Source organism: Scyliorhinus torazame, chromosome 1, assembly GCF_047496885.1.
Source record: "Scyliorhinus torazame isolate Kashiwa2021f chromosome 1, sScyTor2.1, whole genome shotgun sequence".
Classification (NCBI taxonomy): Eukaryota; Metazoa; Chordata; class Chondrichthyes; order Carcharhiniformes; family Scyliorhinidae; genus Scyliorhinus; species Scyliorhinus torazame.
The window spans coordinates 67,929,045-67,943,225 of NC_092707.1; the positions used below are offsets into that span (position 1 = coordinate 67,929,045).

The 14,181-nt window shown below is 47.0% G+C and overlaps 1 protein-coding gene across 6 annotated transcripts in view; it reads right to left on the minus strand.

The window, feature by feature from the left end:
- The window catches only part of tesca (tescalcin a), a 46,220-nt gene extending 35,844 nt beyond the window's left edge, over window positions 1-10,376 (minus strand). For 3 of the 6 annotated variants that reach the window (XR_011940179.1, XM_072496328.1, XM_072496348.1), the window contains exons 1-4: window positions 10,138-10,375; window positions 7,799-7,868; window positions 6,757-6,837; window positions 5,659-5,798 (exon numbers count right to left, since the gene is read on the minus strand). Coding sequence is in view for 5 of the 6 variants with exons in the window: in XM_072496328.1 (XP_072352429.1) it covers window positions 5,659-5,798; window positions 6,757-6,837; window positions 7,799-7,868; window positions 10,138-10,198 (352 nt within the window). In the remaining variant the exon portion in view is untranslated. Of the gene's footprint in view, window positions 1-5,658; window positions 5,799-6,756; window positions 6,838-7,798; window positions 7,869-10,137 lie in introns of all 6 variants that reach the window. The other 3 variants (XM_072496366.1, XM_072496337.1, XM_072496357.1) reach the window with 3 other exon arrangements.
- Window positions 10,377-14,181: the final 3,805 nt, after the last annotated feature.

A 14,181-nucleotide genomic window follows, 5' to 3' on the forward strand; every position in this document is an offset into this window, starting at 1 on the left:
CAGATGTGCATGATGCGCAGATGATAGTCACATATCAGCTTCATGTTCATCGAGTGGAAACCCCTTTTGGTTTGTTTAGAGTGGCCTGTCATCTGCATGGCTCCTCGGGGGGCATGCATCCCGTCAATCACCCTCTGGACCTTGGGCATCCCGGTGATGGTGGCGAACCCCGCTGCCTGGGCATCGTGGTGGGCTCGGTCCATACTGAAGTGGATGTATTGAGCCACCTGGGCATATAGGGCCTCCGTGATGGCACGGATGCACCTGTGCACCGAGGTCTGTGAGATCCTGGCCAGGTCTTCACTTGGCACCTGGAAGGACACTGTGGCATAAAGTTTCAGGGCGATCGTCACCTTGACGGCCATCGGGAGTGGTTGTACTTCCCCATATGCCCGCGGTGCCAGGTGTGCCATCATCTGGCAGATATGTCGTACTGACTCTCTACTCATCCGGAGTCCTCAACGGCTTGCCTGGTCCGGCAGGTCCTCGAATGACAGGCAGAGTCAGTACATACGAGGCCTCATGCGGCGCCCCCTTGGCACCTCCTTCTTCTCGGTCTGTCGGGCAGCTGGGTTTCCATCCTCCTCGAGCAGCACTCGCTCGTACATCCACAGGGCATCCCCCAGGCTGTGGCGACTAGCAGGAAGGCACCGTTGCTGGTTGAATTCCAAAATCCTGTGTCTGCAGGGGTGAAAGGCTGACATGTTAGCATGGTGCGTAAGCCCCATGCCCAGCCAAGTCCACCGGGCTGCATGGTGGCCCTGGTTGGCACTGCGAACTCTACCCCTGGCCCCGTCGGTGGCCAGCACCATGGGGGCCTCTGGCCCTGACGGCCGTCCCTGTTGCCAGGGGTACCATTGGCTGGCACTGTCCTCACCAGGGGTATGCATCGTGGCCCCAGTAGGGACTACTTTGCGTGTTGCCATGGGTGGGCCGCCGGTGGGTAGTGACCGGGTGGGGGGAGGGGGGGGTTGGTGGGGGGGCTGTGGCAGAGGATGGGGTACAGGGGTGGGGACACCCATACGGCCGTGTCACTCTGCAGAATCAGGGGCAAGGTGGGTGGTCAGTGGGTGCACAGAAAGATAGCCCAGAAAGACTTGGCCTGTTTCCCCCCTCCCTCCCCCGTTGCTCCCCATTCCCCCCCCCCCCCCCCCCCCCCCCCGGCGCCCCCCACCCCTGGCTCTGGCATGGACCCACCCATCCCAGCCTGCCCGACCAGTGTCCAGCCCGGCAGTCCACAGCCGCTCCTCTTTGTTTCCTACCTCCTCTTCCTCTCTCCCTCAGTAGCCTCCACGTTGGTTTCACGACTTTTGAAAGCAGAAGTGAACTGCGCAGTCAGGAACTTGGCCCATCGTAGGCGGAGAATCGTGGAAGTCCGAAGAATATCGGATCGGTCCCACTAATCACATGCAGTAATTACTGTACGTGCATTCCAAAATGCATTGACAGCGCTGTCGAGGTGACGGAGAATCACGATTTGCGCCAAATGAGCACCTGTCACGATCTTGGCGTCAGAACCTATTCTCTGCCCAATCACGATTCGCGATTTCAGCGTTGGCAGACGGAGAATCCCGCCCCTTATTCTTTCGTAGCACACATCCCATTCAGCTGGAGATGAGTTTCCACGATCTTTTGCACTGGTTAAAAGAAACTTGCTGGAAACCAGCATTATCTATGAAACTGACCGTGCCCGCCTCCCCAAAAGGTGAATTAATCACCATTGGCAGTCTCTGCTATTTGTTTGTAGACCTTTCAGTAGGCTCCAAATGAATCTGGGCAGCATGGTAGCACAGTGGTTAGCACAGTTGCTTCACAGGGCCAGGGTCCCAGGTTCGATTCCCGCTTGGGTCACTGTCTGTGCGGAGTCTGCACCGTCTCCCCGTGTCTGTGTGGTTTCCTCCGGGTGCTCCGGTTTCCTCCCACGCGTTCTGAAAGACGTGCTTGTTCGATGAATTGGACATTCTGAATCCTCCCTCTGTGTACCCTGCTTGGGTCACTGTCTGTGCGGAGTCTGCACATTCTCCCTGTGCCTGGGTGTGTTTCCTCCGGCTGTTCTGGTTTCCTCCCACAAGTCCCGTGGACGTGCTTGTTAGATAATTTGGACATTCTGAATTCTCCCTCAGTGTACCCGAACAGGTGCCGGAATGTGGCGACTAGGGAATTTTCACATTAACTTCATTGCATTGTTAATGTAAGCCTACTTGCGACAGTAATAAAGATTATTATTATTATCACTCTCTAAATAAAGGAACATATTTAAAGTAATTTATTTCAAAAAGTTGTGTGTTTTTGAAATGCTGGCTGGTCCATGACAGATCCTTGTATGAAGCTTGAGAATAGGCAGACTTCTCAAAACAGGTGCAATTAACACCTGGATCTCTGCTTGAAACTCTACTCCATACTGTTTACCTCAATTTAAGTCTGATCATCTCCCGGTGACATTCGAAACCTACACCATCCTCATCATTGGCCAGCAGCTCAATGCGATCAGCCATATAAATATCACGGCAACCACAGCAAGTCAGAGACTGGATATCCTGCGGTGAAGGCTCACTCTCCAAAGCCTCTCCCCAAATCATGTTACAATTATAAGACCGGGGGGGGGGGGGGGGGGGGGGGGGGGGGGGGGGGGGTGCTTTGGCAGGACTGGAAGATCCTGCTGGCTGGAAGGGCCAGAAATCCCACCCTGTGCATCTCCAGAATGCCAGGAAATGTTGAAAATGTTTGGTTTTAGGGCAGCGCGGTGGCGCATTAAGCACTGCTGCCTCACGGCGCTGAGGACCCGGGTTCGATCAAGGCCCCGGGTCACTGTCCATGTGAAGTTGCACGTTTTCCCCGTGTCTGCGTGGGTCTCACCCCCGCAACCCAAAGATGTGTCAGGTAGATGATGGGTCACACTAAATTGCCCCTTGCTCAACACCATTCAAGACAAAGCAAGTCTGCTTGATAAGTACCCCACTCACCAACTTAACTATCTGCTCTCTTCACTGCATTCTGTGGCTGCACTGTGCATCATTTACAGGGCGCCCTGCGGTAACCTGGCAAAGCTTCGTTGACAGCGCTTTGCCAAGTAGCAGCCTCCAACACCGAGAAGGATATGGGCACCAGGTATAGCAGAATACCATCACTGCCAAGTTCTCCTCCAAGTCCCCAGCATTCCAACTTGGACATATATGTGGCCATTACTTCATTGTGTTGGGTCAAAATCCGGGAACATCACTATCTTACAGCACCGTAGGAGCACCTTCACTAAATGGACTGCAGTGATTCGAAAAGACAAAATCAACATCGCCTTCCCAAGGGAAATTACGGATAAGCAATCAATGTCAGCAAGAACTCCAGAATTTAAAAGTATAAAATTGACACAAGCTATTGTGCAGAATAGGGAATCTGCCTGTCATGGGTTAATTTCTAAGCTGGGCGTGACTCTTATAACATGAGGGTATTAGAAGAGGGAGGAGCTCAAACTATTTTCAAACATTTTTTAAAAATGTTTCACGTTTGCTGGGGTATGTTTCTGCCTTTCTGAATTGAGAGTGCAGCATCAGTGACACACCTGGTTTGCATGGTTTGCTATATAACAATTGAAATCAGTTCCATGAAGAGGAATATTGCATTGAGGCTCTCACTCTCTTGCTGAAAACACATCTGTTGCAGGATGCATTTTCTCTTTCCCATGTCCCATTGCAGTTAAGTGAGTAATATTTGCTGCCATCCCTAAGGTGTGCAAGAAAGATAAAAGAAAATATAGTACTCCAGTGAAAGCAATAAGCTTGTGAAATCCCCGTAGTTGTCAGAACATGTTAATCACCCTGGGGTAACACAGACTGTTACTGGATGCAGTTGTACTTGAAAGTAGACTCCAAACTTTGGTGTTGGTTCAATACGCTTTACTGAACTTGTTACACAGTGCACACAGTTTGCTGTGGGTTTGACACTCTACTAATCTAAGCGTGTTTACTGTAACTAACTAGACCAGACTAGCGCTGAGCCACGTGTAGAAGGTGCTAACTGATATATACACCCTGACTGTCACTACAGTTGTCACCAGTGGAAAGAGGCAGAGTGTTGATGCCGCGTGTGTTTTATAGTGGGAGACCATCTTCTAGTGTTCTGTCTGGTGATTGGTTGTGTTCTGTCCTGTGTGTTGATTGCTGTACTGGGTGTCTGTCACTGCCTGTCAGTATCTCATTATGTGCATGAGTGAATATCATGACAAGAAGTTATGTGACTCCCTTTGGTTTTATCACTATCAGAATTGGATATCTCCCAACAATGAATGGAACTTCTATACAGGTTTGGCTTCTTGAGTAGGAATTTGCTAATTGTTTGAATGTGCTGATGGGACTCTGACCAAGTTTTCAAGTCATGAGAGAAATCAATGGGTCGGAATGAATCAAACAAAGGAAACTAGCAAACGAGACTATAAGATATGGAAAGCTGACAAAGTAAATCTTTCCCACTTATGGCTGTTAATTTAAAGAACGGATTGCCAGCAATAGACAAAACATTCAAAAAAAATCCAAATATCCTATTCTGTGTTCGGTCAAGAATGTTCTTGAATGTTTCAGATGTCGATGGCAGCTTTTTCTTTACTATTCAGGTGGACGCCCTTCCACGGTCTAGTGTTGAACATCTCCTCGTAGACAGTTTTGTGTGGAGTTGGGAGCAGCGAGCTAGAAGCCTGCTAGCACAGAGGTGAAGGAAAGAAGGCACGAAACAAGAGACCTTCCCTCACTTAAAATAAATCAATTGGAAATGAACACTCCAGAGAAATGCAGCTTTTTTGTCACGCCAATAACATTTTTACTGAAAAGTACGATCTTAAATTTAGAGTAAGCAAAAATGGCATGTCGTCATCACAGGAATAGAGGATTTATTAGCAGTTGGAAATTTCATTTGACCCAGCATCCCCATTCCCTTTTTGACAACTCACTTGCTGTCCTTCCAGAGGGCTGGTTTAGTTCAGTTTTCGTTTTCTTTTTTAAAATAAATTTAGAGTACCCAATTATTTTTTTCCAATTAAGGGGCAGTTTAGCGCACCTACTCTGCACATCTTTGGGTTGTGGGGGTGAAACCCACGCAGACACGAGGAGAATGTGCAAACTCCACACGGACAGTGACCTGGGGCCGATATCGAACCCGGGTCCTCGGCGCCATGTGGCAGCAGTGCTAACCACTGTGCCACCTGGTTTAGCACAGTTGAACATTTTTCCACCTTGAACATTTTTTTAAAAATCCACTGACACTTAAAAGGAAATGTATTTACAAGAATACTGAGATAAGATACGGTAGGCAAATAACTTAATAGTTTGAAACTGGGTCAAGCTGGAGAAAGGTCAAAAACTCTGAAGTGTGGAAAGAAGAAAAATTAACTTTGTAGGAATGGATGACTGAATTTTCACTTGCCTTCTCCACAGGACGCGAGGCATGTTACATTGGTACGAGTTACCATTATCTCAATGTTGACAGCTATGCACCATTGAGCTGAAATGTCACTGATTACCACAGGCAACAAGCAGCTTAACAAAACTGCAGATTTCCAAATCATTTCAATGAGACAACATTAGTTTTAAGTTACTATTTTACATATTTATTTCATTACTTAACTCATGATTTTCTAGTGTAGAAATAAGATCATTATTACCAGTAGCTTACATTGCAGTTTCTCAGTTTTGTAGTATTCCAAGTCCTCTTTTGTGTGGTTCTCATCCATATGTTGGAAAAACGATAAAGTAGTCAGGAAATTTTCAAAAGTGATTTCATCAACCGTTCCGTATGATTGTAGCCCCAGGTTTCTAGGACAATACACATGGAGATTAGGATGGTTTTTTTTCACATCAGAAGAATTAAAGTAATTGTAATATTTTGATTTTATTCTACCGGACCTGGGTGATCTTTATTGTAGGAAATCTCCTTTTAAGCACCCATTATTCCCAGACCAGGTACGGCACAGATTACAAGCCTCCTTTTCCCTGGCTGGCCTAACCTATCAATATAATTCAATCACAACAAAAAAAAATCATGTTGTGTTATTTCCATTTTGTGCACCAGTTGTCTTTGCGGTCTGTAAGTTTTTTAGTTCCAGGGCCAGTTTTGTTTTTGCTCTGTGCCTGCATTTTCTCTGAAGTGGCTAGAATTGCACAAGGACACCTACCTGAGCGAGGAAGCTTACAGTCCACTGGTCTGAGTTGGACTTGCCGTCAGATTTCACAGATCTCACAGTCCAAAGATGTGCAGGTTACCTGGTTGGCCATGCTAAAATTGCCCTTTAGTGTCCAAAGGTTAGGTGTGGTAAAGGGGTTGTGCGGATAGGATGGAGGATTGGGCCTAGTTAGGGTGCTCTTTCGGAGAGTCGATGCAGACTCGTTGGGCCGAATGGCCTCCTTCTGCACTCTTGGGATTCTAAGATTTTTTAAAAAAATTTTTAATTTATTAAATAAATTTAGAATATCCAATTCATTTTTTCCAATTAAGAGGCAATTTAGTGTGGCCAATTCACCTACCCTGCACATCTTTGGGTTGTGGGAGCGAAACCCACGCAAACACGGGGAGAATGTGCAAACTCCACACAGACAGTGAACCAGAGCCGGGATCGAACCTGGGACCTCGGCACCATGAGGCAGCAGGGCTAACCCACTGCGCCACCGTGCTGCCCTAGGGATTCTACGATGTGGGTTCCCAAACCAACAGCCTGATTTTTGATTAATATAAAATGACAGGTGAAATTTCCAAATAGATTAACTGCAGACTTACCTCTGATCAAAAAATGCATTGACAATTCTTGACTTAATTGGATTACTCTCCAGATCAGGAATGTTATCAAAGCAATCTTTGCTGTAAAAAAGAACAGACGAGCATTTTATGTAGGTGAGCATGGGGATAGAACATAGAACATACAGTGCAGAAGGAGGCCATTTGGCCCATCGAGGCTGCACCGACCCACTTAAGCCCTCACTTCCACCCTATCCCCGTAACCCAATAACCCCTCCTAACCTTTTTGGTCACTAAGGGCAATTTATCATGGCCAATCCACCTAAACTGCACGTCTTTGGACTGTGGGAGGGAACCGGAGCACCCGGTGGAAACCCATGCAGACATGGGGGGAATGTGCAGACTCCGCACGGACAGTGACACAGCGGGGAATCGAACCTGGGACCCTGGCTGATCTTGGCTGATAATACAAAAGAACAGAGTTATGCCACTTAGATGCAACTAACCTTCTATTGACGGACAAATGGGTCATCAGACTCTGTAATGGGCTGATGGCTGGTCAAACAAGAACTGGGGCATCCTATGTATTCCCACGAATGAGGTTAAGTCTGAATGGGATAAGATAACTCAGGACTTATCCCTCTATGTCTGCTGCTGCAGTCTTTTCCTTCAGTTTGTTTAACCCTTAAATTGCCTGCTACATCTTGGAGCCCATTTCTGGACCAAGTTCCTAATATCTCCCTCTCATGACAAAAGTACTTTAGGCCCGGTTTGGGGAAAATAAAGGGTGCTGTGGCCAAAATCCATGTCGACCCAGGTACGCAGTCGAGATATTTTAGATCCCTTATGCATTACTGGCAAAAGTGGAGACAAAACTCAGCTGACTTGAAGAATTAGGGATCATCCGGCCAGCATGTTTTGCAGATTGGGCGGTGTTGGTGGTTCCAGTGTTGAAGCCAGACAAGACGGTCCAGTTGTGCGAGGATTGTAAATACGGCTTCACATTTGGAATGCTACCTGATGCCCCAGTTTTAGTCTTCTAAATGTTGTTATGAAGTCTCAATATTCAGAACAATAATAATACCTCATGGTAGCCTTTCCATCAGTTAGGTGCAAGAATCTTCTGTGAAGGATTTCAATTTGCTCTGAAGTAACTGGGAGGAAAGAAATTCCAAATTTAGACATTATACACAAAGGAAGAACAACCTATCCTAAACGGTCCATATTATTTCATACGCTGCGTTGGAACTTAGAAGAATATGGGGGGATCTTAGAGTAACATATAAAACTATGAAGAGAATAGATAAGTGTTATCACCCTACATGGGATTCATACAGCTGGGGATGATTGTTCCCTAGTGCTAATTGGGTTATGAGTTAACCAGCATAACAGGTCAGCTGCTGTAGTAGCTGACAAGAAGGAGTTAGGACCCTGAGATGTGTGACCGCATCCTGTGTAAATACTGCTGTTATGCTGAATAAATGTCTTTCTTAGGAACTCCTTGGACTCCCCTTTGCCGTTTACTTCAATAAGATAGAAGCAGGGAGGTTGTTTCCACTGTCGGGGGAAATTAGAACTAGGGGGCAGAGCCTCAAAATAAGGGGGAGCACATTTCGGACTGAGTTGAGGAGGAACTTCTTCACGCGAGGGGTTGTGAATCTGTGGAATTCCCTGCCCAGTGAAGCAGTTGTGGTTACCTCATTGAATGTTTTTAAGTCCAAGGTAGATAGATTTTTGAACAGTAAAGGAATTAAGGGTTATGGTGAGCAGGTGAGTAAGTGGAGCTGAGTCCACTAAAAGATCAGCTGTGATCTTATTGAATGGTGGAGCAGGCTCGAGGGGCCAGATGGTCTACTCCTGCTCCTAGTTCTTATGTTCTTATGTGAAATGTTCTGTATTAGTGCTCATTGTACTTACTGGGGAGCACAGATCAAATATTATTTTTAATAGATTACTGATATCTCCGTTAAAATAACTAAATGAATAAATTAAACCTTATACAATGATATTCCATTGGCGTTAAGCTCAGCTAAAATCAAATGAAAACTGGGTGAGCCTTTACTCATTCGTTTCTTACAAAATGTACCTTATAAATTAACTATTATAACCTGCTATCAGACAGAAACCTAACAATTTAAATGACACCCTCATATTTCACCCTGAGTTCTAAAGGTAGAATGAAGGTAACATGTTATCCATTCCCCAAGCTTGTTAATTACAGGGAAGATTTTTTAAAAATCTTTTTGAAGTGATGGTTGCTTGTTAGGAGGGGTATTTAAATGAAAGGTGAAATTAAACAACTCTCCGGCAAATTTGATGTGCCACCTAACCTGCACATCTTTGGACTTTGGTGTTGGGGGGAGAGGGAGACAATAGCACAGCGGGTGGACCTACACCTCAGGGACTCCAACGGTTCAAGAAGGCAACTCCCCACCACCTTCTGAAGGGCAACTAGGGATGGGCAATAAATGCTGGCCTAATCAGTGATGCCCACATCCTGTAAATTAACTTTTTAAAAAATGCTCTGCTCAGCTAGTTCCAGGGTAGGTAAGGTTGTCCCGCAGGCTTAGACTGAGTTCCAACTGTTTAGACCAGGAGGCCATTTGGTCCATTGAGTCCATGCTCACTCTTGATGGTGCAATCCAATAGTAAGTGCCCACCCAATTTCCTTTTGAAATCATTCATTTTCCTGCTTACAATTTGCTTGTTAAAGTGCAGGAAAGCTGTAGATGCATTGTTGATGGCAATACCACCAAGAATTGATTGAATGCAGCAAACACAGGTATATTTTGTAACACGTTCGACAAACACATAATATGGTAGAGAGAAGTTGAATGGAAAGCAGTTAAGGACCAGGGTCTTCCCTTGCTGTGTGCTAGTATTTGGTTCGAGGGGCTGAATGACCCATACAGAGGGTTTGGGGTTTGATCCCTAGTTTGTGCCCAGCCTCAGCTGGACTCACCCAGACAGTAGCTGAGGACAGACTAGTCTCAGCGTCCCTCAGTGCGGGAGCGGAAAACCCTGAGAGTGAATGTGTGTGTGTGTCAGCTGTGAAACCCCCCGCGGTCGGTCAGCCCGTGGCGTGTCAATAACGGCCAATTGGCTGACGTACCGGAGAGGCAAGTTTGCATGTTGGAAAGGATTGTCCAGAAACAGTGGAGGAAAGAGGAAGGAAGACTGTCAAACACACATCAGTCCAACAAATGTCAACTCAGCCCCTGGGGTTGGACAGTGCGATTAAAGGGAACTGAAAAGTTACTCGATGTTAATCATCCTTCCCGTATTAGGAAATACTTTTCGAACCAGCCTCTTGCTGGCAGCGACCTTCACCAACCCTCCTACTTTATTCGACATTTTCACTTTAAATGTTTTTTTTAATTGAACCAAATAACAAATGGATGGTCATCTAGAGCCTGTACTTACAGCCGGTTGTGTGGGCAAGGTTGCGGATTTCCCAGGCAGGCAGCGAGGGTGCAGATCCCATCACTTCTTCCTTGCCTAAAGCAAAATGTGCAACTTTCAAAACCCTCAAAGTTCTTGGGAAGAACCTGACCAGTACTGGGGAACCCGGCTTCGCGGGTTTTTTCTTTTACATTCGGTTGAAGCTTCTGATGTTGGAAGGTGTTTGTGATGCTCTGATCTCTCTTGTACAATGGCAATTCTAGTCACTTTTCGACACTTCCCTGTAGTTCCCGCGGAGGATTCCTCTGGGTCCTACCGCTCAAGATCAGTTACAGCCAATACTCATACCCTGTTTCACAGAATCATACAATTTACAGTCAGAAGGAGGCCATTCGGCCCATCGAGTCTGCACTGGCCCTTGGAAAGACTACCCCACCTAAGCCCACAACCCCACCATATCCCCGTAACACAGTAACCTGCACATCTTTGGACTGTGGGAGGAAACCGGAGCGCCCGGAGGAAACCCCACGCAGACATGGGGAGAACTTCACACAGACAATGACCAAGCCGGGAATTGAACCTGGACCCTGGTGCTGTGAAGCAACTGTGCTAACCACTGTGCTACCGTGCCCCGGGTTCTATCCCAGCCCGGGAAACTGTCTGTGTGGAGTTTTCACATTTTCCCCATGCCTGCATGGGTCTCACCCCCACAACCCAAAGATGTGCAGAGTAGGTGGATTGGCCACGCTAAATTGTCCCTTAATTGGAAAAAATAATTGGGTACTCTAAATTTTAAAAGAACACTGCCGGTCACTTAATTCCCACCAGTCACCAATTTCCCCCCAACCCCCAGTTACCACCCCTCCTCCATTCACCCAGTCACTAATTCTCCGTCACCCATCTCCTCAGTGACCCATTTCCCCCCGGTCATCCACTCCCCCAGTCACCTGTCTCCCCCCTCTTCCTAATCACCCATCTCCCCATTGCCCAATCATTCATCATCACCCCTCCTAATCACCCATCCCCAGTCACCCATCCTCCCCTGTCCTCAATCACCCATCACCCCAATCCTCACAACTCCCAGTCACCCATCCCCCGACTTCCTAGTCACCCAATTATCCGATTTCCCAGTCACCTATCCCCCACCTCCCAGCCATCCATCGTCAATCACCCACCCCACCTCCCAGTCACCCATCCCCCCACCTCTGTTACCCATCTCCTTGCCATCCATCGCCCCCCATTCCAAATCACCCACCCCACCTCCCAGTCACCCATCCCCCCCACCTCCCAGTCACCCATCCCCCCACCTCCTAGTTACCCAATCCTCCGATCTCCCAGTCACCCATTATCCCCAATTCCCAATCACCCACCCCACCTCCCAGTCACCCATCTCTCAGTTACCCATCTCCCCATCTCTCAATCACCCATTCCCCCCCACCTCCCAGTCACCCATCCCCCTACCTCCCAGTCACCCAATCTTCCGATCTCCCAGTCACCCATTCCTCTACCTCCCAGTCATCCGTCCTGCTGCCTCCCAGTCACCCATCCGCCTACCTCCCAGTCATCCGTCCCCCTACCTTACAGTCACCCGTTCCCCTACCTTCCAGTCACCCATCCCGCTACCTCCCAGTCATGCATCTCCCCATCTCTTAATCACCCATCCCCCCACCTCCGAGTCTCCCGACCTACCCAGGTTGATCACACATCTCATTGGCTCTTCACAGAATCAGTTGGTCTTCCAAAGAAAGGATATACTTGCCCTAAAGGGAATCGCTAGTTGATTCCTGGGACTAGGGGATTGTTCAAATAAGAGAAATTGACCTTATATTCCCTGGAGTTTGGAAGACTTAATTGAAACAAAAAATGCTTAAGGTGCTTGACAGGGTAGGTGCTAAGAAAATGTTTATCCTGACTGGAGAATCTATAACACAGGGTCACAGACTTGGTATTAAGAGGCTGCCATCTAGGGCTGGGATGACAAGAAAGGATTGTGAATCTTTGTCAATACCCCAGAGAACTATTTTTGTTCAGCTCTTGAATATTTAACGACACAGGTCAATAGATTTGTGCTTATTAAGGGAATTAAGGGATATGGGAATAGGGTGGGAAGGTGAAAGATCAGCCATGATCTTGTTGAATGGTGAAGCAGACTCAAAGAGCCATCTGGCCTACTCCGGCTCCTATTGGTTATGTTCATTACAATTTTATGTATTATTATCTCGAGGGAGATCATCAACTTTTAAAAAGAAATGTTAAGCTCCCAGCTATTATATGAAAAAATGTGCTGCAAGGATTTCTGTACTAAGTTAAAAAATATTTTAACAAAGTAAGTGCCACTAATTTAACACTATATTTTGTAAACCCTCATTTTAAAACCCGAAAACCTGAACAAAACATGTCCTGTGTTGCTTTTAATTTTGCACAGGAATTCCCCTGTACTCTCCGGGATCTTGAGGATTCTTTCACTTTTGCTGGGACCAAACTAAGGTGTGCCACAGATCTCAGGAATTTACTTTGATTCTCCTCAGTTCCCCAGTCTGGCACTTAAGACTTCCAGAGCGCTCTCTCTGTCTGTGAATATTCCACTGCCGATCTCTTCCTCTAGCTTTCTCAGCTTTAAAATGTTTATTTCCTCATGAATTTGGACTTTTCATTCTGAGCATGGGCCCCACTCACGATTTCTGCTGTGTGATGCTGACTCAGGAGAACTCCTGGTTTCCAATGGCCTCAACACTCCTTATTCTGGTTGCTGACAGACAGCTGACCAACTGTTTATGTGAGAAAAAGATGCATAAACCCAAAACAAAAGACTGACTCCCTTCTATTTATCCTCTCAGCAACACGACATGCTGATGACATCTGGGATGTTCCAGATAAAGATTTCAACTAATTATTTACAATTTCCAAACTTATCCCTTGACCTTGATCTGTAAATGATATGGATACTGTCATGGTATACATCAGCATATCATGGTGCAATCACACACACACTGACACACTGATGGACATACAGTAGGACCAACCAGCATACACAACATCGCAGCCAATCACCAGTGAGAGCACACGCACTATAAAGACAGGGGACACCAGAGTTCCCGCTCATTCTAGCAACAGCCAGCTCAGAGCACAGAGCTCACAGCCTGCCTCTCAGACATTCACCATGTGCTGAGTGCGTCACCTAGATAGTTATAGGACAGGGTCCTCAGATAAACTGGTAACGCACGAACACAAGCTTACAGTATGTTATTACAGTTGAGTTGTTAATAAAATAGAGTTACACCATCTCCAGCCGTGTTGACCTGTTTGTAGACCAGAACACCCAACATGACATGGTTCCAGGAGTGGATGCATACTAGCCCCTGTGAGACCTACCTGCAACTTATCAGCAATCCGCCATCCTGCAGCATGGAGAATATCAACCCGTCACCGTCACTACGCATCGCTGGCAATCTCGGGGTGAATTCGAAGTTTTTTAAACAGCGCTTCCAGCTCTTCCTAGAGGCCTCAGACAGGGAGAATGCATCGGACACCAGGAAAATTGCCCTTCTTCTCTCCACGGCAGGGCAACACGCCATCCACTTCTTTAACTCCCTTACATTCGCGGACGCCGAGGACAAAACCAAATACAAGATGGTGCTCCTGAAATTGATGACCACTTCAGCATTGAAGTTAACGAAAGCTTCGAAAGGTACCTGTTCCAGCAGCGCCTGCTGGGTAAGGACGAGCCTTTCCAGTCTTATTTAACGCACCTCCGCAACCTCGCGCAGTCCTGCGGCTATGGGCCCACCTCTGACTCCATGATACGCGACCAGATAGTTTTCGGGGTCATGTCGGACACCCTGCGCCTGCAGCTCCTTAAAATCAAGCAACTCACCCTAGCGACGGCCATCGAGACCTGCGTTGTAGCCATGTAAAATGGCTGCGTTCCGATTAATCTGGCCAAAACCCAGTTTAAAATGGCTAACCCGAAAGACTGCTGGGAAAAGCAGCCAAGAAGACACAGGCAGGCAGCTGCAGACAGGTTTGCATATTCAGCTCTGGGAACGTAGCCCAGATCGATACTCA